Consider the following 26,881-nt stretch of genomic DNA (forward strand, 5'->3'; position numbering starts at 1 on the left):
ACAGTCACTTTCGTAATGTAGGATTCACCCAGCCTGTCCAACATTTTTTACAAGCAGTCATTCATCATGACCACTAAACCCAATACCAAATGGCAAAAATATGAATGCAAATACCAGGTTGAATGGGAGAATGAATTTCCATGGATAAGCAAATGTTCGACCAGCCAGTTACACATTTTAAGGTAAAGATAAATTAAATCAAAATATAATGGACATTTGAGTGTGAAATTAAACTAGTCTTCCATACCATTTCAGAAACAAACTGCACAACTTCTAAAGTGTTTAGTGAAATTTTGCATGACAGAGAATTTATTTACTACAAATTTGTTTGAATACATTTGCAGAACCTGTAATCGGGCCTGCCGTTCAAGGATTGGTCTCCACTCCCACAAAAAAAAAAAACCCTCATCAGTCACAGGATACTCATACATCGCCCTCAACGTGAGAATCTATCATAATTTTTTTAAATCAGAAAAACTTATCGGGGTGGCACGGTGGTGTAGTGGTTAGCGCTGTCGCCTCACAGCAAGAAGGTCCTGGGTTCGAGCCCCGGGGCCGGCGAGGGCCTTTCTGTGTGGAGTTTGCATGTTCTCCCCGTGTCCGCGTGGGTTTCCTCCGGGTGCTCCGGTTTCCCCCACAGTCCAAAGACATGCAGGTTAGGTTAACTGGTGACTCTAAATTGACTGTAGGTGTGAATGTGAGTGTGAATGGTTGTCTGTGTCTATGTGTCAGCCCTGTGATGACCTGGCGACTTGTCCAGGGTGTACCCCGCCTTTCGCCCGTAGTCAGCTGGGATAGGCTCCAGCTTGCCTGCGACCCTGTAGAAGGATAAAGCGGCTAGAGATAATGAGAGAGAGAGAGAGAAAAACTTATCATTTTAACAGGGTGTGTATACTTTTTATATCCACTGTAGAATTAATCAGAAACTGAAGCCCAGTAAGACAAAAGCTTTGAGTCCAGTGCTGTGCTCACTGACCTGGAGATTTTATTTGATAGTTTAGTGAAAATTGTTAACAGTAATCAAGATGCAAAAAGGAGGAAAATCCTGAGACTCAGTGGAGGTTTGGTGCCACTCGTGCTTTACTAGTGCAATAGTGAGCCTTAAGCCTCACTCACAACCCGCCATAAGTGTTTTGGACATAGATATTAGCGAAGTTGAATTCTGGGCCAAATGTTATTTGTGTTGCTGTTGGAGGTTGAGATGTTTCACTGCTGCTCCACACCATGTGTCCTGTGTGCTTTGGACCATTCTGGAGACTGCCAAAGCAAGTGAGTAACGTGGGCGTGTCTAGCCTACTTTTTGTGTGGACAAACACGTCGGACTTCGCCCCCCTCCAGCTCAAAGCCAGCAGAAAACGAAAGGAAAACCTGCCTAGCGAGTGGAACTGCAAGACAGAGGAAGGTGAGATGTCATTTTTCTGGCTCGATAATTAAACCATTCCAGCTTGTGCTTCGCTATCTGAGCCTTAGAATGCATGGGCTCGAGTCCCCAGGAGTGAGTATGGAGTTCTACACCTAATGTTTTGGTCTCACAGAGAAAAAAAAAACAAGAACACAAAAGCAGGAACAGAGAAAAGATAGATTAGTCTTTTTGGTTCATGAATCTGTTCATGAAAGAGGCAGCAAGGAAGCACGGGCGCAGATAGAGGGGGGGACGGGGGGGATTCGTCCCACCCAGATTTAAATTCACCTTGTTCGGTCCCCCCCCCCCCACACACACACTTATAGGGAGGAAATACGTCTATGCTGTTTTTCTTTGCATAAGGCAAACCTCACGGAAAAATCAAAAGACTAATTACCATTCGGTTTATTGAGGTGCACAGCAGTACATTTTTTAAAATTGATTTATTTCGCAATAGAAACATATACATAACATATAAATATAAATATTGCGGAGGATAACACAAAAAGTAAAAATACTTATTTCCATTGTGGTCCTCGAAATACATACATAGTTGCAACTGCGCAGACTGCACAGGTTGCGAGCTCGAGCTTGGTTGCTATGGTTACCCACAAGTTTGACAGGTATATCGGGGACAGCTCCTCCTAGTTCAGGACCCCAACACGGCATGATGAAGGGTGCCAAAAGGCAGCAAACGATTGCATCGTTTTTTTCAAAAAACAACGACTGTAAGTAAACTGTGCCTTACTTTATCATATCACCTTGCAATTTTTTGATAGTCTGTTCAAAGTAATGTCGTAGTGAAAGTAAAATCGTACGGAGTAGAGATGCCTTTCTGGTAGCCTCCTTCTTTCGGTGGTAGCCTGTAGATACAGTGCTCAGAAGGCAGCTTTAATGTTTAATCTGGCGTTCCCTGCCATAATTTCAGCGAGCATATTGTTTCATAAGGAAACTTTGCGAAGAGTTGTTGACTGACTGCCGCTCACGCAACACACAGGCATAGTTAGAAAGTCAGGATGCACTGGTTTACACTTTACACACACACACGTAGCCCAGCCTCTCGCTATGGTTAACAGTTGGAACTTAGCGGTTTTAAAACTAGTTTTGCAGTTTTGCAATTTCTGTGCGTGATGATAATGTGTAAACTTTGGATTTCCATAGGCTATGTTAAAATGTTATCATTGTCCTGGCCTGCAGGTAGTTCCTGGTGATGGCAGTGAGGGAGGTGAAATAACATGTATACACACTACCGTTCAAAAGTTTGGGATCACCCAGACAATTTTGTGTTTTCCATGAAAAGTCACACTTATTTACCACCATAAGTTGTAAAATGAATAGAAAATATAGTCAAGACATTTTTCTGGCCATTTTGAGCATTTAATCGACCCCACAAATGTGATGCTCCAGAAACTCAATCTGCTCAAAGGAAGGTCAGTTTTATAGCTTCTCTAAAGAGCTCAACTGTTTTCAGCTGTGCTAACATGATTGTACAAGGGTTTTCTAATCATCCATTAGCCTTCTGAGGCAATGAGCAAACACATTGTACCATTAGAACACTGGAGTGATAGTTGCTGGAAATGGGCCTCTATACACCTATGGAGATATTGCACCAAAAACCACACATTTGCAGCTAGAATAGTCATTTACCACATTAGCAATGTATAGAGTGTATTTCTGATTAGTTTAAAGTGATCTTCATTGATGAGAACAGTGCTTTTCTTTCAAAAATAAGGACATTTCAAAGTGCCCCCAAACTTTTGAACGGTAGTGTGTATATATATATATACACACACACACATATATATTACACACAAAATGGAACCATTTGCTGACAGCTCAGTCCCCCCCAGTTCAAAAATCCTATCTGCGCCCCTGCAAGGAAGGCGGCCATCGGGAAGGAGGAAGGAAGACAAGGAGACATGGTGGTGGAACAAAGAAGTGCAGGAAATTCTAGCGGAGCTCCAGACTGAAGAAACTATTTAACTCTAAATAGTGACACTGATTTTGAAATCACTGCGAAATCCTTCGGGATCTGAATCCACTCAATGTTTTCATGAATCGTGTTTCAGAATCAGAATCACTTTATTAATCCCCGGAGGGAAATTCACATTTGCACCCAAACTCCTGAATCAAAGAAAAAGGAAACATGTCTAAAAATACAAGATAAAATAGTCTTTAAAAAAAGAATATATAAAATTTAAATAAAGTTCAATAACTTAAGCAGTGCTTTAAGTGGGAAAAAATAAGTGCCGGTACTCACATTATTCGACTGTTGCCACGCGGTGGGTGACAGTAACAGCAGACCAAGTAATATTTAAATAATTTTTACATTTTACAAATATTTTTACAAAATAAGTTTGTTTTTTATTGAACTTTCACATTTCCAGATAATTTATGTTTATCTTGTTCATTTGGGTATTGGCCCAAGGGAGGTCATCGGGGGGGGGGGGGGGGGGGAGAACCTCAGGCTGATGCACAAGGGAACTGTGGACACACATGAGAGAAATACAGAGATGAAAGATGTAGACACTCCATGTCATGGAGAACATATTCACCCGGTCCATCAGTAGTCCGCGCTCTCTTTTGGCCCTTTTGAATCCACGCCAACATTCGCGATGTATGGTAGGTTAATTCGCTAAATTAAACTAAATTACCTCAGACTAACCGCAGAACCAGAGACTACCACAATGACCGCCCAGTAACTCAAACTCGCGCTAATGTTCAGCAGCACTCAACGTTCGCGAGACCTAGCGACACTTCAATATCCCTCCTCCTCTCGTCTCCTCCGTCCTCTGTCCTCCTCCGCTGTCAAACACACAGACTGTATACGGTCTATGACAGCCCTATGGTCAAACACGGTGCCGGAGGGCAGAGGACACGATTGGAGGAGAGATATTGATATGCGTGAGCATACAGGAAGAGTATGATCACAAATCGCAAGGAGAGAAATAGAACTTTCTAGACAGAGTAGGATGAGCTCATGAGAAGTGCCGGTACGCCGTAAAAAGTCCCGGTACGCTAGGGGCTAAAATTGATAAGTGCCGGTACTCCGTACCGGCCCACTTAAAGCACTGAACTTAAGTAAAAGCAAAATGAAGTGATTTTCTATACAATGATTCCTAAATACATATATGTTATTTACCAGCTGGGAGGTCCGTATGGTGAAATACCGTGACTGAGGTCTTGAAAGTACCGAGCGAGGCCCTCTGGGCCAGGGTCAGTATTTAAGGCCGAGGTCACAGTATTTCACCATATGGACTGACCTTAAGCTGGTAAATAATATATTTACTTTTTTCTTTACTAAATTCTAACAGAAAACGAGAGTGCCCGAAAGGGAAAACCGAGCCGAGCCGCCATTTTGAATCCTCATTCACAGCTGTAATGCAAATGGCTTCCTCCTCGGTATACAAGTGCACTTCCATGGCAGGAAAAATACTGCATTTTGCCGCCGATGTAGTCGCCTATTTAAACAAATAGGAGTCATTCAGGATTCAGCCATGTTTTTGCTCGGTGTTGGCAAATTACAGATTTTAGCTTTCTCCAAAAATGTTTTATTTTATTTCTTCTTCCTCAGGGGAGTAAAACTCGCTTTCGCTATGAACACTGTCATTATCGCTATCCATGCTGTAAAATTAATGCTATTATACTGAGAAATGCTGGCAAAAATTTATAAGAATTTTGATAATCTTACAGGGAGTGCAGAATTATTAGGCAAGTTGTATTTTTGAGGATTAGTTTTATTATTGGCGGCACGGTGGTGTAGTGGTTAGCGCTGTCGCCTCACAGCAAGAAGGTCCTGGGTTCGAGCCCCGGGGCCGGCGAGGGCCTTTCTGTGTGGAGTTTGCATGTTCTCCCCGTGTCCGCGTGGGTTTCCTCCGGGTGCTCCGGTTTCCCCCACAGTCCAAAGACATGCAGGTTAGGTTAACTGGTGACTCTAAATTGACCATAGGTGTGAGTGTGAATGGTTGTCTGTGTCTATGTGTCAGCCCTGTGATGACCTGGCGACTTGTCCAGGGTGTACCCCGCCTTTCGCCCGTAGTCAGCTGGGATAGGCTCCAGCTTGCCTGCGACCCTGTAGAAGGATAAAGCGGCTAGAGATAATGAGATGAGATGAGTTTTATTATTGAAAAACAACTATGTTCTTGATGAACCCAAAAGACTCATAAATATCAAAGCTGAGTATTTTTGGAAGTTGGAGTAGGGCTTTCTTAGTTTTAGCTATCTTAGGAGGATATCTGTGTGTGCAGGTGACTATAACTGTGCATAATTATTAGGCAACTTAACAAAAAACAAACATATACCCATTTCACTCATTTATTTTCACCAGGGAAACCAATATAACAACTCAACATTCACTAATATACATTGCTGGCATTCAAAAAAAAAAAAAACAAATCAGTGACTAATATAGCCGCCTTTCTTTACAAGGACACTCAAAAGCCTGCCATCCATGGATTCGGTCAGTGTTTTGATCTGTTTGCGATCAACATTGCGTGCAGCAGCAACCACAGCCTCCCAGACACTGTTCAGAGATGTGTACTGTTTCCCCTCCTTGTAGATCTCACATTTGATGAGGGACCACAGGTTTTCTATGGGGTTCAGATCAGGTGAACAAGGAGGCCACGTGATTAATCTTTCTTCCTTTAGACCCTTTCTGGCCAGCCATGCTGTGGAGTACTTGGATGCGTGTGATGGAGCATTGTCCTGCATGAAAATCATGTTTTTCTTGAAGGATGCTGACTTCTTCCTGTACCACTGCTTGAAGGTGTCTTCCAAAAACTGACAATAGGACTGGGAGTTGAGCTTGACGCCATCCTCAACCCGAAAAGGTCCCACAAGCTCATCTTTGATGATACCAGCCCATACCAGTACCCCACCTCCACCTTGCTGGCGTCTGAGTCGGACTGGAGCTCTCTGCCCTTTGCTGATCCAGCCACGAGCCCATCCATCTGGCCCATCAAGACTCACTCTCATTTCATCTGTCCATAAGACCTTAGAAAAATCAGTCTTGTGATACTTCTTGGCCCAGTCTTGACGTTTCATCTTGTGTGTCTTGTTCAGTGGTGGTCGTTTTTCAGCCTTTGTTACCTTGGCCGTGTCCCTGAGTATTGCACACCTTCTGCTTTTTGACACTCCAGTGATGTTGCAGCTCTGAAATATGGCAAAACTGGTGGCGAGTGGCATCTTGGCAGCTTCACGCTTGACTTTCCTCAGTTCACGGGCAGTTAGTTTGCGCCTTTTTTTTTTCAACGCGCTTCTTGCGACCCTGTTGACTATTTTGAATGAAGCGCTTGATTGTTCGATGGTCACGCTTTAAAAGCTGGGCAATTTTAAGAGTGCTCCATCCCTTTGCAATATATGTCACTATTTTTGACTTTTCTGAGTCCGTCAAATCCCTCTTCTGACCCATTTTGCCAAAGGAAAGGAAGTTGCCTAATAATTTTGCACACCTGATATAGGGTGTTGATGTCATTAGACCACACCCCTTTTCATTACAGAGATGCACATCACCTGGTATGCTTAATTGGTAGGAGGCTTTCAAGCCTATGCAGCTTGGAGTAGGCCAACATGCATAGAGAGGGTAATGTGGTCAACATACTCATTTGCCTAATAATTCTGCACTCCCTGTATAAATAAATCTTATAAAAAAAAAGATAAATGTTGACAAAAAATGCTACTATGTTTGTTGTTGTTGTGAACGAGCGAGTTGCCAGAGGTCCATAACTGGGGTCTGTAACTGGGGTCCATATCATAGGATATGGACCCACTCGCCAGCCAATCAGAGCGCAGGATTTGGACCACGAAAAAATAAATACATATATTGCCCCTGAGTTAAGGATACAGTATACATGGTAAGACAGTGCACCACAGTTACACAGTGGCATTGTACAGCTTGACTGCAGCAGGTAAGAATGATTTCCTGTGTCTCTCAGTTGTGCAGCGTGGAAGAATCAGCTGTTTACTGAATGTGCTCCTGTGGCTGTTCAGCTCCTCATGTAGAGGGTGGGAAGGACAGTCTAAGATTGTCTTTATTTTGGACAGTGTCCTCTTCTCCAACACCACTGTCACATACTTGCCAACTTTTCAAAATTCTCATGGGGGAGAAAAGTGCGTTAACGACGTTTTCAATTGGACGAGGGTATGATGTGTGGTTGAAACGATAAAAACAGTGGATCCCAATTAAGAAGAAGAAACCTTTGTCACATGCACACTGAAAGTCATCCTCTGCATTTAACCTATCTGAAACAGTGAACACACACACCCAGAGCAGTGGGCAGCCACACCAGAGCACCCAGGGAGCAGTCAGGTACCTTGCTCAAGGGCACCTCAGCCTAAGGCTGTCCCACGTCAACCTAACTACATGTCTTTGAACTGTGAGGGAAACCAGAGCAAACCCACGCAGAGAACATGCAAACTCCACACAGAAAGGCCCTCGCTGGCCGCGAACCCGGAATCTTCTTGCTGTGAGGCAACCATGCTAACCACTACACCACCGTGGCGGCGCGGTGGTGTAGTTGCAAACCATTTGAAATTTATACAATTAAAAGAGTTTTTGAATTGTTGATATTGTTCTATCAGTTACTATAGGTTATGGGATTCATGTATCAGGCATGAGAGAGCTCAGAGTGAAAAATCTGAAATAATACTCGTCTTGAATTTTAATATAATAACAATGAAAGGGAAGTCTTAAATCAGATTTTGAGCTGAAAAATCTCATGCCTGAATATTGTATACATACAGAGACCCACAGAAAATAACACAAGTGATGCTTTAGAAGAATGTTTATAATTTCACTTGTAAACTTTCACTTAAAACTTTCAAACATAAATTCAAAATAGCACTAAGACACAATCACACTATTCAAATACACTCATCAAACAAATTTTCTGTCATGCAAAATTTCATGAAACACTTTAGAAGTTGTACAGTTTGTTTCTGAAATGGGATCATTTTTGGCATCATTTTTTCCACCACGGCTGATGCTAAAATTTCTGCAACTCAACTGCAAAAAGAAATTCTCAAGAGTTAAAAACATTTCAAGATGATAAATATAATCCGGGGCGGCACGGTGGTGTAGTGGTTAGCGCTGTCACCTCACAGCAAGAAGGTCCAGGTTCAAGCACACTGAAACGTGAGGGCCTTTCTGTGCGGAGTTTGCATGTTCTCCCCGTGTCCGTATGGGTTTCCTCCGGGTACTCTGGTTTCCCCCACAGTCCAAAGACATGCAGGTTAGGTTAACTGGTGACTCTAAATTGACCGTAGGTGTGAGTGTGAATGGTTGTCTGTGTCTATGTGTCAGCCCTGTGATGACCTGGTGACTCGTCCAGGGTGTACCCCGCCTTTCGCCCGTAGTCAGCTGGGATAGGCTCCAGCTTGCCTGTGACCCTGTAGAACAGGATAAAGCGGCTAGAGATAATGAGATGAGATGAGATTTTTGCCGTTTGGTCTTGGGTTTAGTGGCCATGATGAATGAATGCTTGAAAAAATGTCGGACAGCCTCAGTGAATCCTACATTACGGAAGTGACTGTTGTTCTGTTCGTTGATTGGTTAAAAATCAGTTGCCGTCAGCAGTGTTTCTCATGCAATTCTGATTGGACATAAGCGGGAGTATTTTTAACTTGGCAGTAGGGATTTCCCAAAACCGGGAGATTATCCAGTTTTTAACAAATACGATCGGGAGGCAGAGGCTAAAATCGGGAGCCTCCCGGCGAAATTGGGATGGTTGGCAAGTATGGGACAGTCTAAGATTGTCCAAAATAAAAACAGTGTCCTCTTCTCCAACACCACTGTCAGAGAGTCCAGTTCCACACCTACAATATGGCCGGCCTTCCTGATGATCTTATTGAGTCTGTTAGTGTCCTTCACCTTCAAGCTGCTGCCCCAGCAGATGACAGCGTACAGGATGGCACTGGCCACCACAGACTCATAGAACATCCGCAGCATCGTTCAGCAGATGTTGAAGGACCTCAGCCATCTCAGAAAATAGAGACGGCTCTGGCCCTTTTTGGATACGGTGTCCATGTTTTTGGACCAGTCCAGTTTATTTTCCAAGTACGACCCCCAGGTACTTATATTCCTCCACCACGTCCACACTGACCCCTTGGATGTTAACAGGGCTCACCGGAGCCCTAATTCTCTTCAGATTGACCACCAGTTCTTTTGTCTTCATCACGTTGAGCTGTAGGTGGTTCTTCCTGCTCCACGTGACAAAGTTGTCCACCACCATCCTGTACTCACTCTCATCACCACCGGTAATACGTCCAACCACTGCAGAGTCATCAGAACATTTCTGGAGGTGGCAGGTGCAGTAGTTGAAATCAGTGGTGTAGAGAGTGAAAAGGAAAGGAGAAAGGACAGTCCCTTGCGGAGCCCTGGTGTTGCTGATCACTCTGTCCGACACACAGCAGTGCAAGCGCACCTACTGTGGTCTGCTTGCACAGTTTCTTTTGGTTTCAAAACATTTTGCTATAAATCCTAAAAGCACACTGTAGTTTACAGTAAGAAAAAGAATAATATTATACATGTGAGTTTGGAGAAATGTATCTTCTCGTGATAAAACTGAAATTGAAACACATCAAAGTGCATCATCTGTTGCATGTTTGTTTTCATTTGAATGGAAGCTCCACTCTTCGGCAGGACCTCATTTTATATTATTATTACTTAGTGTTCCGACTGATTCACAAATCACAACAAAGGAAGGAGGACAAGGGCAGAGATTGAAGATCTTAATTAATTTACTTAAAGAAAATAGAAATATTTACAAAATGAATGTATGGCGTGAGTAAGGTAATTAATCAGTAGTGTTAGACAGTGCAGGCATGTGATGATAGTGTAGCATGGAAACCCCCCCCCCCCACACACACACACACACGGTGACGTCTCTGTTCAAAAGGATCCAGCTGTTGGGGCTGGAGTCTAGCTGTGTTTACCTTTCTGGATTTTAATATTTGGAAGTGGTATACTTAAAGCCATTACACACAGCAAGTTATCGCTTCTCGGCCTTTTGGCTAAGATCAAGTGTAGTATCTGTTCTTATCAGTTTAATATCTGAGAACACAAGCTTCCCTGTATTTGTACAAGCAATTAATGTTTCTTTCATGCTCATCCACTTTTCCTTTCATCAATTGAACATTTGAGAGAATAATGGTTGGAAGTGGAACTTTTGTTTTCCTCTCTCTAAGTTTTTGTCGCATCCCTCTGTGCTTTCCTCTTTTCTTTTTGTGTCCATCATAAAAAAAAAAATCCTGGACTGATTCCAGTCACTTGAGCAGGAGCTGTGTTGCAGGAGGAAATCTTTGCTGGCACATACTGTACGTGTTCATCTCATGTTCTAGCTGGTTTCCTTCCTTGCAACATTGTTTGCAAACAAAATAAGATTTAGTAATAAAGCTAACCTCCATACACTTGTCAAAGAAAATCAAAGAATGTCAAATACTCTTAAAATGTACACAGTATATTTTTATTCATAATATATATGACCTGTTTTTTTTATTAAACATTACATTTTAATTTAATTGACATTTTAGTTCATAATTGTTCAATAATATGTTAATACATTGATTGGCATTTTTTTAGATTTAATAGTTAAGTAATTTAAGCAATAGAAAATTAATTTTAAGCTTGTATTTTTTAAGCATGATGCCTGAAATTTCCAGAAATAAACAACATTTTTTCCAAACAGCAGCAGCTCTTTTGTTGTGTTCTCCTCTTCATGATCAGACATGATTGAGGTTTAATTAGTGCTGATTGGCTTTATGTAAAATGTGCTCAATTTCAATGACTGACTGGAAGTCAATTACACTTGGATTTTTCCAAATTTTTGTTCATTTGTATCGAGTAGACATTTTATACAACAGGCCAAAATGGGACAGTGTAAAGTGCTTAATAATAATAATAATAATAATAATAATAATAATAATAATAATGCATTCAGCTTATTAATATTATTCAGCTTATAATGTTGCCGTTGCATGTACTTTAATACCCAGAATCCTTGTCAGCCATTCAGAAATGTGGGTATGTTTTGAAATGTGAAAAGTGCAAAGATTATCAGTTATGCCCAAGGCTTTAGGGAGGGTCTCTGGAGTCTGTGGAATACTGTGCTCTCACATTACTACAATACCCATAAGTCTGATCTCCCAAACAAACAGAAAAGCAGGAGTTTTAGATAACCAAATCACTTCATATACAAAAAGTGAAATAAAAGCTATATCAAATTACAATAGCTACCTGTAATAGTTTGAGTTGGGATCAAAAGCTTCCCTATACAACCTACACCATTCAATCTCACAGCTCCGTACATTTCAGGTTACTATACATTTCTTTCGGTGGCTCAATGAGGCCATCTACTTCTGTTTACATCAGAGGTCATTTTAAAACAAATGATTAAAAGACACGTTTATTTCTGCTGAAATTCGCTATATAAGCATTCCAAAGAGCCGAACATTGACACCAAGTTAACAGTTTCTGTAAATCGTCTGGAAGGTTCCAGAAATTGATGTAATGAATTTGAGAAGCTTCTGTTTGGCCAGTTGTCATAATTAGGGGTTACTGGGAATGCACAAGTTTGGTTTGCCCTTAGGAGCGTAATACAGTACAATGCAATCCAGTCCAATACAGAAAAAGTCTTGGGACCACATAGACACTGCCAGGGCCGTTTGACAGCTTTGGCTGGGCCCGGGACAAAATAATCTGAGTGGGCCCCCCCCAAATAATCTGAGTGCCCCCCACACACACATACTCACACTCCCAACCAGAGACACGAAAGTAGGAATTCCATCGCTCTTCTCCCAACCACGTTACATCATCTGCCCAGGGGGCTGAAATTCCATGTATTACGGATAAACCAAAATAATTGTTACGGGATGGAACTGGGCCTCAATGAGAACGGAGTTATGGCTTTCCCAAAATCTGAACATAGAAGCATCACCACTAGTGATGTGTACAGTGAGTTTTTCAGTGTATTTTTTTGTCTTGTTTTTCATAAACGTCCTTTCCGTACTCGATTTAGAATGTTACAAAAAAAATGACACCCTCCCAACCACGTAACATTAGCCTATCTGACCTGGGGGCTGACACATTTATTACGGATAAACCAAAAGGATTACAACGTTCCCTGGATATAGAACTGGACCGAGAAGATTTCAAAATCTTAACGTGTAAGCAACAACAATAAAACAGAGGTTGTTTTATTCATTTAGGGCTTATTAGGCTACTTTCATTAATTGTGCTTTTCATACAGGCCTATCATTTTTCACTTGAGCAAGGGAATTGTTTGAAGAGTATCCAGGTTAAGCGAAAGTTTAATGTTTTGCAACAGACTAACCTCAAAACACCCCATTTATAGCCCATTCGTTACATTAAACTCTATCTAGCTGGCAATTTCACATGCCGTCGTATCTACATGGGATGATTTCCAACAAAATAAGGTTTAATTAACAAGAGGCAGCGTTCCACGGGCTTTCAGCTAACCGGAGTCCAGCTCAGCGCAGCTCAGCAAGCGTGCCTAAAACATTTGGATATGATTGCGGGCCAATGTGCTATTCTTTGCTTCATTGAGATATATGCAACACAGTGTTATTAAACCGATATGTTTATGAAATAATTCAATGCCCTGTGCATTTCAGTGTTCACTCAGTGTACCCTGCTATCCCCTACTTTATAATTATGAATGGCGCGTCGCACGTGCTGGGGTTACATTACGGGGCTGGAAAAAAGTTATCTGTGTCTTACCTGGCTCAGCTGCCCCACTGCCTTCACCACCTGCTGCATCATCTGAATCTTTTCTAAGATATCTATGCAGTGAGCCCCTGAGGCTCTTGGCTTCTTCATCTCTTTTTCTCTTTTCTTTTCTTTGCTCCTGACTTGTGCATGTTGGCAAATGGGCTCGCACGCTTATTGTTGAAGCGTTATGATGGAATAGTGCCGTGTTATTTGGCGCCTTAATCAAAGACCAAACCATTTCTGCATTAGGGGTGGTAGGTGGGTGTGGCAGCGGGGGCGTGGTCAAGCGCCGGTCTGTGACAGGAGGGCGGAGTCGGGGAAGGTAAGTGGCAGAATCGCTACACCTGAGTGTAATTAACCTGTGTTTTGTGTGTGTTCTCCCCAGTAAACTGCGCCCTATTTAAGGAGGGAGAGTGAGAGCGGAGGGGAGCTTCCCGAGCGGAGACTACAGAGTGTGTGTGCGAGTCTCCGAGTGTTGCTTTTGAAGTGTCCGACTGAAAAGTATGGCAATAAAGCCTGATATTCACTCTGATCTCTGTCCTGCCGTTTTCTGTGCTCCACCCACACGTTATTTTCACTACAGTGGTGCCGAAACCCGGGAGAGGTGGAGCACCAGTCCTGCAGCCCCATGGAATCCTCCCCGTTCGTGGACTTGGTTCACGCCCTCGCCACGGCTCAGCAGAGCCAGCACCAGGCACTCATCACGCTCCGGAAGGAGCAGGAGCGCCGCTTCGAAGCCCTGGTGCTGGCTCAGCAGGAAGATCGAGAGGCGTTCCGGCGTCTCCTCGTGTCGGCGGGGTCCACCAGCGCCCCGGCTGCGGGCCCATCTCCCCTCACCTTGACCAAGATGGGCCCGCAGGACGACCCCGAGGCTTTCATCGCGTTGTTCGAGCAGGTCGCCGAAGCCTCGGGGTGGCCGATGGAGCAGCGCGCGGCATGCCTCCTCCCCCTCCTGATGGGAGAGGCGCAGCTGGCCGCACTACAGCTCCCTGCCGACAGCCGGCTGGCCTACGCCGACCTTCGCCGGGCTGTCCTCCAGTGCGTGAGGCGCACGCCGGAGCAGCAGCGCCAGCGCTTCCGCGCGCTGCGGATGGAGGAAGTCGGCAGCCCATTCGCGTTCGGCCAGCAGCTCCGGGATGCCTGCTGGCGGTGGCTGAGGGCCGAAGATCGCGACGCCGAGGGAATCATCGACCAGGTGGCACTGGAACAGTTCATCGCCCGCCTACCCACCGGAACCGCGGAGTGGGTCCAGTGCCACCGCCCGGCGTCACTGGATCAGGCCGTAGGACTGGCGGAGGATCATCTGGCGGCTGTCCCGGCGGCAGGACAACGGATGACATCGTCTTCTCTCTCGTCTTCTCTCTCTCTCTCTCTTCCCCCTCCTCCCGTGTCCTGTCCTCGCCCCATTCCCCCACCACGGAATGCCGGCCCGCCGCACCCGTGGTGCCCTCCCGTTTCTCCCTTCTGTGTCCGTCTCTCCCCCCCCTCAGGTGAGTGAGCCTCAGAACACAGTTGCAGAGGGGAGGCCCGGGCCGGTTTGCTGGCGCTGCGGGGAACCGGGCCACCTGCAGCAACAGTGTGCAGCGATGGAAGTGGGGGTGGTGGTGCGGATCCCCAACGCGCCAGAGGCTGCCCTCGATCAGGCCGGAGCGTATCGCATACCAGTAAGTGTACAAGGGGCGACATATCAGGCGTTGGTGGATTCAGGTTGCAATCAGACCTCGATCCGCCAAAGCCTGGTGCAAGACGAGGCATTGGGGGGAGCACAAAGGGTGAAGGTGTGTGTGCACGGGGATATTCACAGCTACCCGTTGGTGTCAGTCCACATACATTTCAGAGGGGAAAAATCGATAGTGAAGGCGGCGGTTAATCCTCGCCTTACCCACTCTTTGATCGGGGACTGATTGGCCGGAATTTTGGGGGTTGATGGCATGCCTAGTAAAGAGTGGGTCCTGCCAGTTGTCAGGGGAGGGTCCCGGTGTCGCTTTGGCTGGAGCTGCGGTCGCAGAGCCGTTTACGTCATCTCCACGACAGAGTGAGGAGCCCCCGGCCCCTCCTCTTTCTATTGGGGAATCCCTCGCGGATTTCCCACTGGAACAATCGCGAGACGAGACTCTGCGACACGCGTTTGACCAAGTGAGAGTAATCGATGGTCAAACGCTCCAGCCGAATGCCACCCCGTCCTTCCCCTATTTTTCCATTTTGAAGGGTAGGTTATACCGAGTGACGCAGGACACTCAGACAAAGGAGTGAGTCACCCAGTTGTTAATTCCAAAGAGCCACCGGGAATTGGTATTTCAGGCGGCTCACTTTAATCCCATGGCGGGACACCTCGGGCAGGATAAGACACTCGCCCGGATAATGGCCCGATTCTATTGGCCGGGGATTTGCAGCGACGTCCGTAAGTGGTGTACGGCGTGCCACGAATGCCAGTTAGTAAATCCAGTGGTCATTCCAAAAGCGCCCTTGCGCCCCCTACCATTAATCGAGACCCTGTTTGAAAGAATTGGGATGGATCTCGTCGGGCCATTAGATCGGTCAACACGAGGGTACCGCTTTATATTGGTTCTGGTGGACTATGCAACGCGATACCCGGAAGCGGTGCCTCTTCGCAATATCTCAGCACGTAGTATTGCAGAGGCCCTCTTCCACGTTATCTCCCGGGTTGGAATCCCGAAAGAGATTCTGACTGACCAAGGCACCTCGTTTATGTCACGAACACTGAGCGAACTGTATGGGCTACTGGGCATTAAGCCGATCCGCACCAGTGTGTGTCACCCACAGACGGACGGTTTAGTTGAACGGTTCAATCGCACCCTCAAGAATATTATCAAAAAATTCGTAAGTGAGGACGCACGTAACTGGGATAAGTGACTCGAACCCTTGTTGTTTGCAGTGCGAGAGGTCCCCCAAGCCTCCACGGGGTTCTCCCCGTTTGAATTATTATATGGGCGGAAGCCGCGCGGCATCTTAGATGTACTGCGGGAAAATTGGGAGGAGGGACCCTCACAGAGCAAAAACGAAATTCAGTACGTTATGGATCTGCGCGCAAAACTCCACACACTCACCCACCTAACTCAGGAGAATTTGCGGCAGGCCCAGGAACGGCAAACCCGCCTGTACAACAAGGGCACGCGCCTTAGAGAGTTCACTCCGGGAGATAAGGTACTCGTCCTGTTGCCCACGTCGAGCTCCAAATTAATTGCCAAGTGGCAAGGACCCTTTGAGGTCACACGGCGAGTCGGGGACATCGACTATGAGGTTAGGCGAATGGACAGGGAGGGGGCACTACAGATCTACCACCTCAATCTGCTGAAACTCTGGAACGAGGAGGTCCCCGTGGCATTGGTGTCGGTAGTTCCGGAGAAGGCGGAGCTGGGGCCGGAGGTCCAAAAAGGGTCATTGGCATCTCGTACCTCTCCGGTCGCCTGTGGAGACCACCTGTCCCCGACCCAACTCGCGGAGGTCGCTCAGTTGCAGGCCGAGTTTTCGGATGTGTTCTCGCCCCTGCCCGGTCACACCAACCTCATAGAACACCACATAGAGACGCCCCCGGGGGTGGTAGTGCGTAGCCATCCTTATAGATTACCCGAACACAAAAAAAAGGTGGTTCGGGAAGAACTTCAGGCCATGCTCGAAATGGGCATCGTTGAGGAGTCCCACAGTGACTGGAGCAGCCCAGTGGTCTTGGTTCCCAAGGCCGACAGCTCGGTCCGGTTCTGCGTGGACTATAGAAAAGTCAACGCGGTGTCTAAATTCAACGCGTACCCAATGCCTCGTATTGATGAGCTGCTCGATCGACTAGGCATGGCTCGCTTTTACTCGACACTGGATTTGACGAAGGGATATTGGCAGATCCCCTTGATTCCATTATCCCGGGAAAAAATGGCCTTTTCCACACCGTTCGGCTTACACCAGTTCGTCACACTTCCATTTGGGCTGTTTGGGGCGCCCGCTACGTTTCAGCGGCTGATGGACCGGGTCCTCCGGCCACACGCCACCTATGTGGCCGCTTACTTAGACGACATCATCATTTATAGTAATGACTGGCAGCGGCACCTGCAACACCTGAGGGCCGTCCTTAGGTCGCTGAGGCGGGCGGGGCTAACTGCCAACCCGAAGAAGTGTGCGATTGGGCAGGTGGAAGTACGGTATCTGGGCTTCCACTTGGGTAACGGGCAGGTGCGTCCCCAAATTAATAAGACAGCAGCGATTGCGGCCTGCCCGAGGCCCAAGACCAAAAAGGGGGTGAGACAGTTCCTGGGGCTGGCTGGCTATTATCGTAGGTTTATACCTAATTATTCGGACGTCACCAGCCCGCTGACTGACCTCACTAAAAAGGGGGCACCAGATCCGGTCCAGTGGACGGAGCAGTGCCAGCGGGCTTTCTCTGAGGTAAAGGCTGCACTGTGTGGGGGGCCACTTTTGCACTCCCCTGACTTCTCTCTCCCTTTTTTGTTACAGACGGATGCGTCGGACAGACGGCTGGGGGCCATTTTGTCCCAGCGGGTGGAGGGAGAGGATCGCCCAGTCTTATACATCAGCCAAAAGCTGTCAGTGCGTGAGGGGCGCTACAGCACAATCGAGAAAGAGTGCCTGGCGATCAAGTGGGCGGTCCTTGCCCTCCGTTACTACCTGCTGGGGTGCTCTTTCACCCTCTGTTCGGACCACGCGCCCCTCCAGTGGCTCCACCGCATGAAGGATGCCAACGCGTGGATCACCCGTTGATATCTGGCACTCCAACCCTTCAACTTCAAGGTGGTCCACAGGCCGGGGGCGCAGATGGTTGTGGCGGACTTCCTCTCCCGTCAAGGGGGGGGGGGGGGGGAGTCGGCTGCGGGCCGGACGGGCGCCCGGCCTGAGTCGGGCGGTGGGGGTATGTGGCAGCGGGGGCGTGGTCAAGCACCGGTCTGTGACAGGAGGGCGGAGTCGGGGAAGGTAAGTGGCAGAATCGCTACACCTGAGTGTAATTAACCTGTGTTTTGTGTGTTCTCCCCAGTAAACCGCGCCCTATTTAAGGAGGGAGAGTGAGAGCGGAGGGGAGCTTCCCAAGCGGAGACTACAGAGTGTGTGCGAGTCTCCGAGTGTTGCTTTTGAAGTGTCTGACTGAAAAGTACGGCAATACAGCCTGATATTCACTCTGATCTCTGTCCTGCCGTCTTCTGTGCTCCACCCACACGTTATTTCCGCTACAGTGGGTTCTTGAATCTATTTTCGAAGACAATAAAGGCAAAAGAACCAGAAATCATTCATTGAATGCAAATATAGCACATTTTTCTCGCCCAAATCAACACATTTTGAAATGAAACAGAATGATTAATGGCATCTTCATGAGGGACCAGTTCTGGGCCCCCCCCATGCCTGGGCCCGGGACAAAATACCCGGTTGTCCCCCCCCTGTCGACGGCCCTGGACACTGCATCATTCAAGAAAGAGGCACACATTTTAACTCCCAGGGATGAACAAACATTGGTCCAAAAAGTTCAACCGGACCCCAAGACAGCAACAAAGGAACTATTAAAGGAGTTTCAGACATTAGGTATTAAATTTTGTAAAATAGAGCTGTCATTAAGAGTCCTATATCATCATGGCCTGAAAGACTGTCACAAAAGGGAGAAGTCCGTACTCTAAGGCCAGCAGAAAAAAAGCCAGACAGTGTTGTAACTTTTGGAGAAGTGTTCTCTGGTAAGATTAAACAATAACTAAACTGTTTGGCCATAATGATTAGCCCTATATGTAAGACATTTTAATTCACAGAACACTATCCCAAGTGTGAAGCATGGGGGTGGTAGCATCAAAGTCACAGTGTCCACAAACTTCGACAGTGTCGTTGGCAGGGCAGCCAGAATGAATTTTAACACTCTTGCTGCGTTTGCTGTGAACATGTGCACATAAAAGTGTAAGGCTTGAGGCAAACAGACAATCATGTGATACACAGAGAAGTCAAAAGTCTTATTTTGGTTGCAGGGACAATAACTCGTAATACTTAAACGAGACGTATATAAAGCCACCATGTCGCTGCTGTCAAGCCCTGAAAAACACGATGTAATAAAATCTAACATTCAGTGAACATATTAATAGTTAAATATATATTCAAAAGCCATTTTAATAGGAACACCAGCTAATTTCTGCAAGTTTTGCATGCACTGCAAGTTTTGCATGCAACCCCCTCTGTCCTCCTGTTACTCCTCTCTAGGGGGGAGAAGGGGTAACAGGAGGACAGAGGACGGGAAGGAGCAGTAGCCTAGCCTAACAATAAGCAATACCGGACAATGTGCAATATAAAGTGCAATGTCTCTCCTACCCCCCCCACCTTCCCCCCTCCCCCTCTTCCTCTCTTCCCCATATCTTATTCTTTTTATATATTTGTATATGTAAATACTTAACTTCAAGATAAATTAAAATAAATTTTCTCTATTTCTTTTCCCTGTTTATCTGTAATGATGCTGCTGGAATCTTAATTTCCCTGAGGGAACCCACCCAAAGGGATCAATAAAGTTTTATCTAATCTAATCTAATCTACCCAAGGCTAAAGACATTAAAAATCTAAAGTTTCACAACTTTACAGATTAAGTTGATCAGGGTATCTATTTCCATTTGAGGTCATTTCAAAAACACATGGATTAATTTCAGCCTTTATTTACTAAATCAGGAAATGGATAAATTTCAGTAGGTCAAGTTTACATACATTTGGTTTTATTTCAGTGTTTTGTGCCATCATCTTTTAATTGCTGAAAAGGAATCAAACTCTTGAGGTAGCCTTCCACAAACATTGCTAGGATTTCTGCTTCTCCTGACAGAACAGGTGCAACTCAGTCAGGTTTCTGGGCCTTCTAGCTTGGACACACTTTCTCAGTTCAGGCCACAAATACAAGTCAGAGCTTCATGATGGCCACTCCAATAATATCACCTTGTTGTCTTGAAGCCATTTTGTTACAACTTTGGAGTTTTGCTTTTGATACTTGCTTAGTATTTCTAGATAATCCTCCTTTCTCAGGATGCCATTGCTGCTGAACAACGTCATAGCTCATTACCAGAAAGTTGCTTTGACTTCAACTTTATTCTGACGCCCCACTGCCCAAGATGTGCTGCATGGTTTTGACGCTCTCACTGTGTTTAGTGTGAATGTAGGGTAAGCCATCCTCACTATTTTTTTTTTAAATCATTGATTTGACTTCAGGGGCAGCACGGTGGTGTAGTGGTTAGCGCTGTCGCCTCACAGCAAGAAGGTCCGGGTTCGAGCCCCATGGCCGGTGAGGGCCTTTTTGTGTGGAGTTTGCATGTTCTCCCCGTGTCCGCGTGGGTTTCCTCCGGGTGCTCCAGTTTCCCCCACAGTCCAAAGACATGCAGGTTAGGTTAACTGGTGACTCTAAATTGACCGTGAGTGTGAATGGTTGTCTGTGTCTATTGGCCCTTTTCCACTACCCTTTTTCAGCTCACTTCAGCCCGACACAGCTCGCGTTTCGACTACCAAAGAACAGCACGACTCAGCTCGCTTCAGCCCTGCTTAGCCCCTAAAACTCGCACGGTTTTGGAGTGGGGCTGAAGCGAGCCAAACTGAGCCGAGTGGGGCTAGGGGCGTGAGCAGACACTCCCCTGTGCACTGATTGGTGAGGAGGAGTGTCCTCACATGCCCACACACGCCCCGCGAGCACGCTGGGATCTGTAAACACCGCAAACCCGGAAGAAGAATAATTACGAATTACGAGAATTTCTGAAGCCTTATGCGCCTCACCTCATCTATACGCTCTTGGCAGTATCTGTTGGCGTTGTCGGTGACAACAAGCCACAGCACCAAGACCAGCAACACTAACGACTCCATGTCCTCCATGTTTGTTGTTTACTATTCGGGTCGTGAGACTACCGCTTAAAAGCTCACTGATGTCACTGTTTGCGCTGATTAACGACATCACGTGACGTCCACCCACTTTCGCTAACTCTACCCAATGTGTCCACCCACTTCCAGCCAGCACAGTTCAGTGCGGTTGTAGTCGAAATGCAATCCCAACAGCCCCACTCAGCCCAACTCAGCACGGCACAGCTCAGCCCGACTCAGCCGCGTTTGTAGTGGAAAAGCGGCATATGTGTCAGCCCTGTGATGACCTGGCGATTTGTCCAGGGTGTACCCCGCCTTTCGCCCGTAGTCAGCTGGGATAGGCTCCAGCTTGCCTGCGACCCTGTAGAACAGGATAAAGCGGCTAGAAATAATGAGATGAGATTTGACTTCTTGCTAACTTTGGAAAGTCTCCCTTTCATGACTTAGAAGATTCCTATATTAATTAACAGAAGAAATGACTCATACACAGCAAAAACAGATCAGGAAATTAGGCCTGTTATATTCAATCTGCTTCTGGAGAAATACTGACTGACGTTTTGATTCACAGGCTCACATCAGTCATTTGCGATCTGATTTACATTAAAAAAAATACTAACCATAACTTCATATCTTATAAAGAACATTGTGATTAATTGACATTCTGATATAAAGAGATTATCTTTCTGTCTTTTATCTATTCTTCAGCAAATAAGTGACTTTCACTTCCAGTTAATAGCAGTTAAAAGATGAAATGTTCTTGTGGTTTGCTTTCTATTCTAGTTGAGCTGTGTGTCTTTAACCAGTGAGAAATGAGGAAATGTTCTGTGCTTCACATTCTCAGTAAAGTCAAAATTAAAAGAGTCACACATGCATGTCCTACTACTGCTGGTTTCTGTGGCATGTGCCATGGCTTTCAGCACTCAATGAGATGAGCTCATAATGAAAGGTGAACATTATGTTAGATGTCACTTTCACATTTATAGCATCTTATCTCACTGATGATGCGTTACTTTGTGCCACCAATAAATGCATCTCAACAGAGAGAGCTCAGAGAGGAAATAACTCGAAATGTGTCCATACCATCCACGGGCAGTAAGTAGAATTAATCAGAAACTGAAGCCCAATAACACAAAAGCTTTGAGTCCAGTGCTGTGCTCACCTGACCTGGATATTTTATTTGATAGTTTAGTGAAAATTGTTAACAGTAATCAAGATGCAAAAAGGAGGAAAATCCTGAGACTCAGTGGAGGTTCGGTGCCATGAGTGCTTTACTAGTGCAATAGTGAGCCTTAGTTCCCCGTTTCTGTGAAAATCTGTTTTTGTGTGTTGTACCTGCCTTTTTATTTGGAGTATGGATCTACTTACTGTGATATTGCCTTCCTGTACTTTGACCTCTGTTTTTAATTATGGTGAAGATCATTGGTTTGCCCTGAATAAAGGACACACTGAGTTTATTCACTTGTGTCCTGTCTGACAGCAACATTCACACCATCAGACTGTGAATGAAACGATATATTTGCTCCTTTGGAGAAAGTTAATAATTCACATCACTCATTTCAGGCCTTTTATTCACAGCTCTAACAGTAAAACTGATGATCTGCTTAAACTTTAGGCTCAAAAAACACATCACACCTAAATGTTCCTTACTGCTGATCAGTTGCTGTTATTACTGACAGCAACACCAAGACTTTTTAGTCTGAAGTACAGAAACCACAACAGCTCTCTCTCTCTCTCTCTCTCTCTCTTTGGGCGTGTGTGTGTGTGTGTGTGTGTGTACTTCCTCTTTCAGTACTTATTGTTTTATTCCCCCATTATATTTGGGTATGTGGAGAGATACTTCTTATACCATTGCTATAATGCACATAATGCGGATCATGAGTGGTGAAAATATTGTGTTGATGGAGAAAATGTGTTGTATGTAATGAATCCTAATAATGGCACCCTCTCCCCCTCCACCCCCTCTCTGATTGGTGTTAAAGAACACAGGAAGTTTCAAGTCTTTAACACAGATGCTACACGTTCACTCAGTCATTCAGTCAGTCATCAGAAGGGCAGGATGGAGCTCCGTCCACTCTGTGTGATGCTCTGTGAGTAAATGTTCTCTGTGTGTCTTCATTACACTGATTGGTGGTGAATTAAGTTTTGAATTAACAGGCTGAGAGTCCTGTCATCAGGTTCTGTGTGATTATTTCATTTGTCTGTAGTTAAGGTTTGAAACTGAATTTAACGTGAACAGTGCATTCTGCTGTTTTGTGGTGCATTTAAATCCGACCCAATTTATTTTATAAGGCAAATATTAAATAATAGCCCTGTGATGACCTGGCGACTTGTCCAGGGTGTACCCCGCCTTTCGCCCGTAGTCAGCTGGGATAGGCTCCAGCTTGCCTGCGACCCTGTAGAAGGATAAAGCGGCTAGAGATAATGAGATGAGAATGAGATATTAAATAATAATTAAACAAACACTATTTTCAGCAACTGCATCCTGGTGTGTCTCAGTTGTGCAGAATATTTAAAGCTAATATTTTTAACTGCTGTTATGCACTGGGAGTCAGTTTAGGATTTCATATTTTATACTTTATTCTACATTTATTTGGAGAGATTTTCTGCACTTTATCATCTGTAAAGTGCAGAAAGTTGCTCTTGTAGATACACTATAAAACTCTGCAGGTCTTAGCCTCAGGTAGGCGACTGTGCCAAGCAGACAGGAAATCAAGTGATTGAATTTCTAAATGTGAGATATTTATATTCATCGAGACATGGCACCGTCTTCAACATCAGATCAGAACAGATGCTGATTTGAATAAATCTATTGGGGGATTTAAGATCATGAGAGTCTATCGGGCACAGACTGATTTGAATTGTTTTAAATAAAACTTCAGCTCTGCACGACACATGAGTGCAGGCTTATCACAGGTTTATATGAAAGTTTGCTCACACTTTTTTTTTAAACTTCAAGTGTTAAAAAGCAGACACTGTGAAAGAGGAACAACTGTTTATAGCAGCTATAGCATCAGCAGTAACAGGAACTAAACTGAAAAGTTGAAAAGTACAGCATGCAATTCATTAAGAAACTTCAACTTGTAATTGATGGCAAATTAGTCTGGTATAAGAGGAATTAAACTCTCCAAGACAGAGAGTACAGTAATTGAAAATAATCTACTTTGGGATGGTAACAGTACACCTGCGTCACACTGGGCCACATCACACCACCCTATTGTTCATTATTTTCCTCCATCAGCAAACCCCAACTGTTTTATACCTAAATGAAACTGTAATTTCTGTTTCTCTCCTGAACTTTAGTGCTGACTGGATTCATCCACTGTACGCAAACAGGTGATTTATCTACATTTCATTTATTGCATTTAAAAAAAAAAATTGCCTTCAATATGTACATAAAACTCGGCCTGTTCATTTCATAGATGATTAAAACAAATGGCTCAAAATTAGTAAAATAACAAGTGATAAATGCATTCTTAATTTGAGACCAGTGGAATGTAATCAATCTTCCTAAAGTGTCAAAGACTGTAAATCAGAGACGTCTTTCATTTTTGGGTTCTTACAGGAGAGCTAAAGGCCACACTCACACTGCAGTCTGGTGGGACAGAAGTATTCAGAGGAGAGAATGTCACCCTTAAATGTGAAATAAAGGGAGAAGACAAGTGGACTTACACCTGGTTCAAGAATGAAGCTGAAATTTCTACTATAAAGACAAGTGAATACACCTTTATGGTGAATGATGAGGCTACATTTACCTGCATGGGTAACTGGACTGTAGGTGACCCACAGAGCACAGAAAAGAGTGATCCTGTTCGCCTGTCTGTGTCAGGTAAGTTTGTTCATCTTGATATCCTGAGGGGATGAGTAAACTATGGGTGCCAAGTGTCACCGGGCCCATTTCGTGGACGAAATGCATTTCGTCCATCACAGAATGCATTCCGTGATGGACGAAATGCATTCCGTGATGGACGAAATGCATTCCGTGATGGACGAAATGCATTCCGTGATGGACGAAATGCATTTCATCCATGAAATGGGCCCGGTGACACTTGGCACCCCATAGTAAACTGGTAGAATCGCTCCCTATGAGTGTACTGTTTTGTGCAATATTTTGTGTTAAAACTTTTCAAGCAGCAGGTGACAGTTTTCACTGATGTTTCCTCTGATAAGTAATATTTTTGTTGCTGTAGGTCTGCATAACTAGCTTTGTCACCTGGTGAGCGAACTATCCACAAATAATCATAACCTCCTAATGAGTAGCATAGGAATTAATTACAGGGCAGGATGAGGAAATATACTCGACAATCTCAATTCAGTTCAATGGACATTGTCACAAAGCAGCTTTATACAAATCCAGATATAAAATTTTAAACTTTTTAACTTGCATAATGAGCAAGTCAGAGGTGACAAGGAAAAACTCCATGACAAGAGTTAAACCAGATTTAAAAGGGAACCCATCCAATCGTGCAAATTAATGCTAATTGTTATGTTCGGGGTTTTCTTTGGGAGGCCATTTCCCACTCATCAGGCAGTTCTCTGCTATCACATGACAGCAACCAACCAGGGAGGGCGAAGGCTATCACATGCTTCCTCTGAAGCACTTGAAGCCAAGTAACTACATCTGTTCAACCTGCAGCTCATGTAATATCAGGGAGTGGCATCACACACTCAGAGCAAAGCGCGATCCACTCTACTCTGTATGCATCAGCTGATAGACACCCATGATTGGCTACTGTTGCTGATAGGAGTATGCCACGCCTCCCTGTCTGTAGAGAGAGTATGCCACTGCTTCCTCTTTGACAGCAGAACCAATTTTGCTCTCTTGGCCTCCTGGCCATTGATGGCTGTGGCCTAACAGTGAGTTTGAGATTCAAACTGACAATCTCCTGATGACAGGGCAAACATTGCTTTTGTGGTGTGACTCTGTCGCACATCATGCTCATGCAAGCCACCAAAACACAAGAGCATGTTGGGTAACAGACTCGCGCAACAGAGAAGGGTATTTTGGTGGAAGCCAGACAGCAGCAGGAGCAGTGATGACATGCGCTATTTTAATTATTAAAAGCATGATCTATTATTAACCAATCTTAATAACATTAATAACATTCAATAAACTTTATGGCAGTTTCAATGAAATTAGATAAAAAATAAGATTATAGTAAGAGGGGAAATGACATTTTATCTGATAAAACCAGGCCTAGTTCTATTTCTCCTCCTGCAATAAACAGTGGGACCTTATTGACTGTCACCTTGATTATCCCTGAGCTCGGTGTAGTGAGAGAGCTTCTAAGCAATAATGGGGAAAATGATCCTGATTGGTTAATCCTGTTTCTCACCAGCTGGTAACATGTATGTAAATTGATTACACAAACGAAAGGATGTGTTCATTTGCGGTTTGAGAAATATGCAAATAGAATGATGCCATTTACTTTTAATGAACACCGTTATTGTACACATTGCATATAACGTTGCATTTGTGTTGTGCTAAATATCCATGAGTATTTGGATCAGCATGGTTTACTTATATTCCAAGTCACTGTTTGCAGAGAGCTTGCCTATGAAGAGCTTTGATGGGCTTTCAAATGCAAGAAAATCTCTGATTGATTCAAACGGTTGTTTTTGATTAGCATTGAGGCTTCCTCTATTACTACTATTCGTTATGGACAGTGAGAACGAGTTTTGCATTGTTGATATACACTTGCCTCCTGCCTATAACAGCATTTTTTCCTCCTGCCTCTAATAGCGTTTTTTTTTTTTTGCACATAATGTTTGTGCAACTTGACATCTATCTTCATATGTGCATTCTATCAAGACATCCATCAATCTCTTATCTAAATCAGGGGTTTTCAAAGTGTGGGAGAGTCAGCCCCCCCTCAGAGAGCAAATAAACAACAGTGCCCCCCCCCTTTTACTGTACAATTTTTGTTGTTGCTATACTTAAT

General features: G+C 44.8%; 1 protein-coding gene and 1 pseudogene across 1 annotated transcript in view; both read left to right on the forward strand.

The window, feature by feature from the left end:
- Positions 1–1,380: 1,380 nt before the first annotated feature.
- Positions 1,381–26,881, forward strand: part of LOC132885528 (obscurin-like) — a 607,458-nt gene continuing 581,957 nt past the window's right edge. The window contains exons 1-4 of the mRNA XM_060920272.1: positions 1,381–1,402; positions 22,922–23,029; positions 24,243–24,275; positions 24,505–24,768. Of these exons, the coding sequence (XP_060776255.1) occupies positions 22,999–23,029; positions 24,243–24,275; positions 24,505–24,768 (328 nt within the window). The 5' untranslated portion in view covers positions 1,381–1,402; positions 22,922–22,998. The remainder of the gene's footprint in view (positions 1,403–22,921; positions 23,030–24,242; positions 24,276–24,504; positions 24,769–26,881) is intronic.
- LOC132897908 (U2 spliceosomal RNA) lies at positions 10,392–10,602 on the forward strand (annotated as a pseudogene).

The sequence above is a fragment of the Neoarius graeffei genome, chromosome 1 (genome assembly GCF_027579695.1).
Source record: "Neoarius graeffei isolate fNeoGra1 chromosome 1, fNeoGra1.pri, whole genome shotgun sequence".
Lineage (NCBI taxonomy): Eukaryota > Metazoa > Chordata > Actinopteri > Siluriformes > Ariidae > Neoarius > Neoarius graeffei.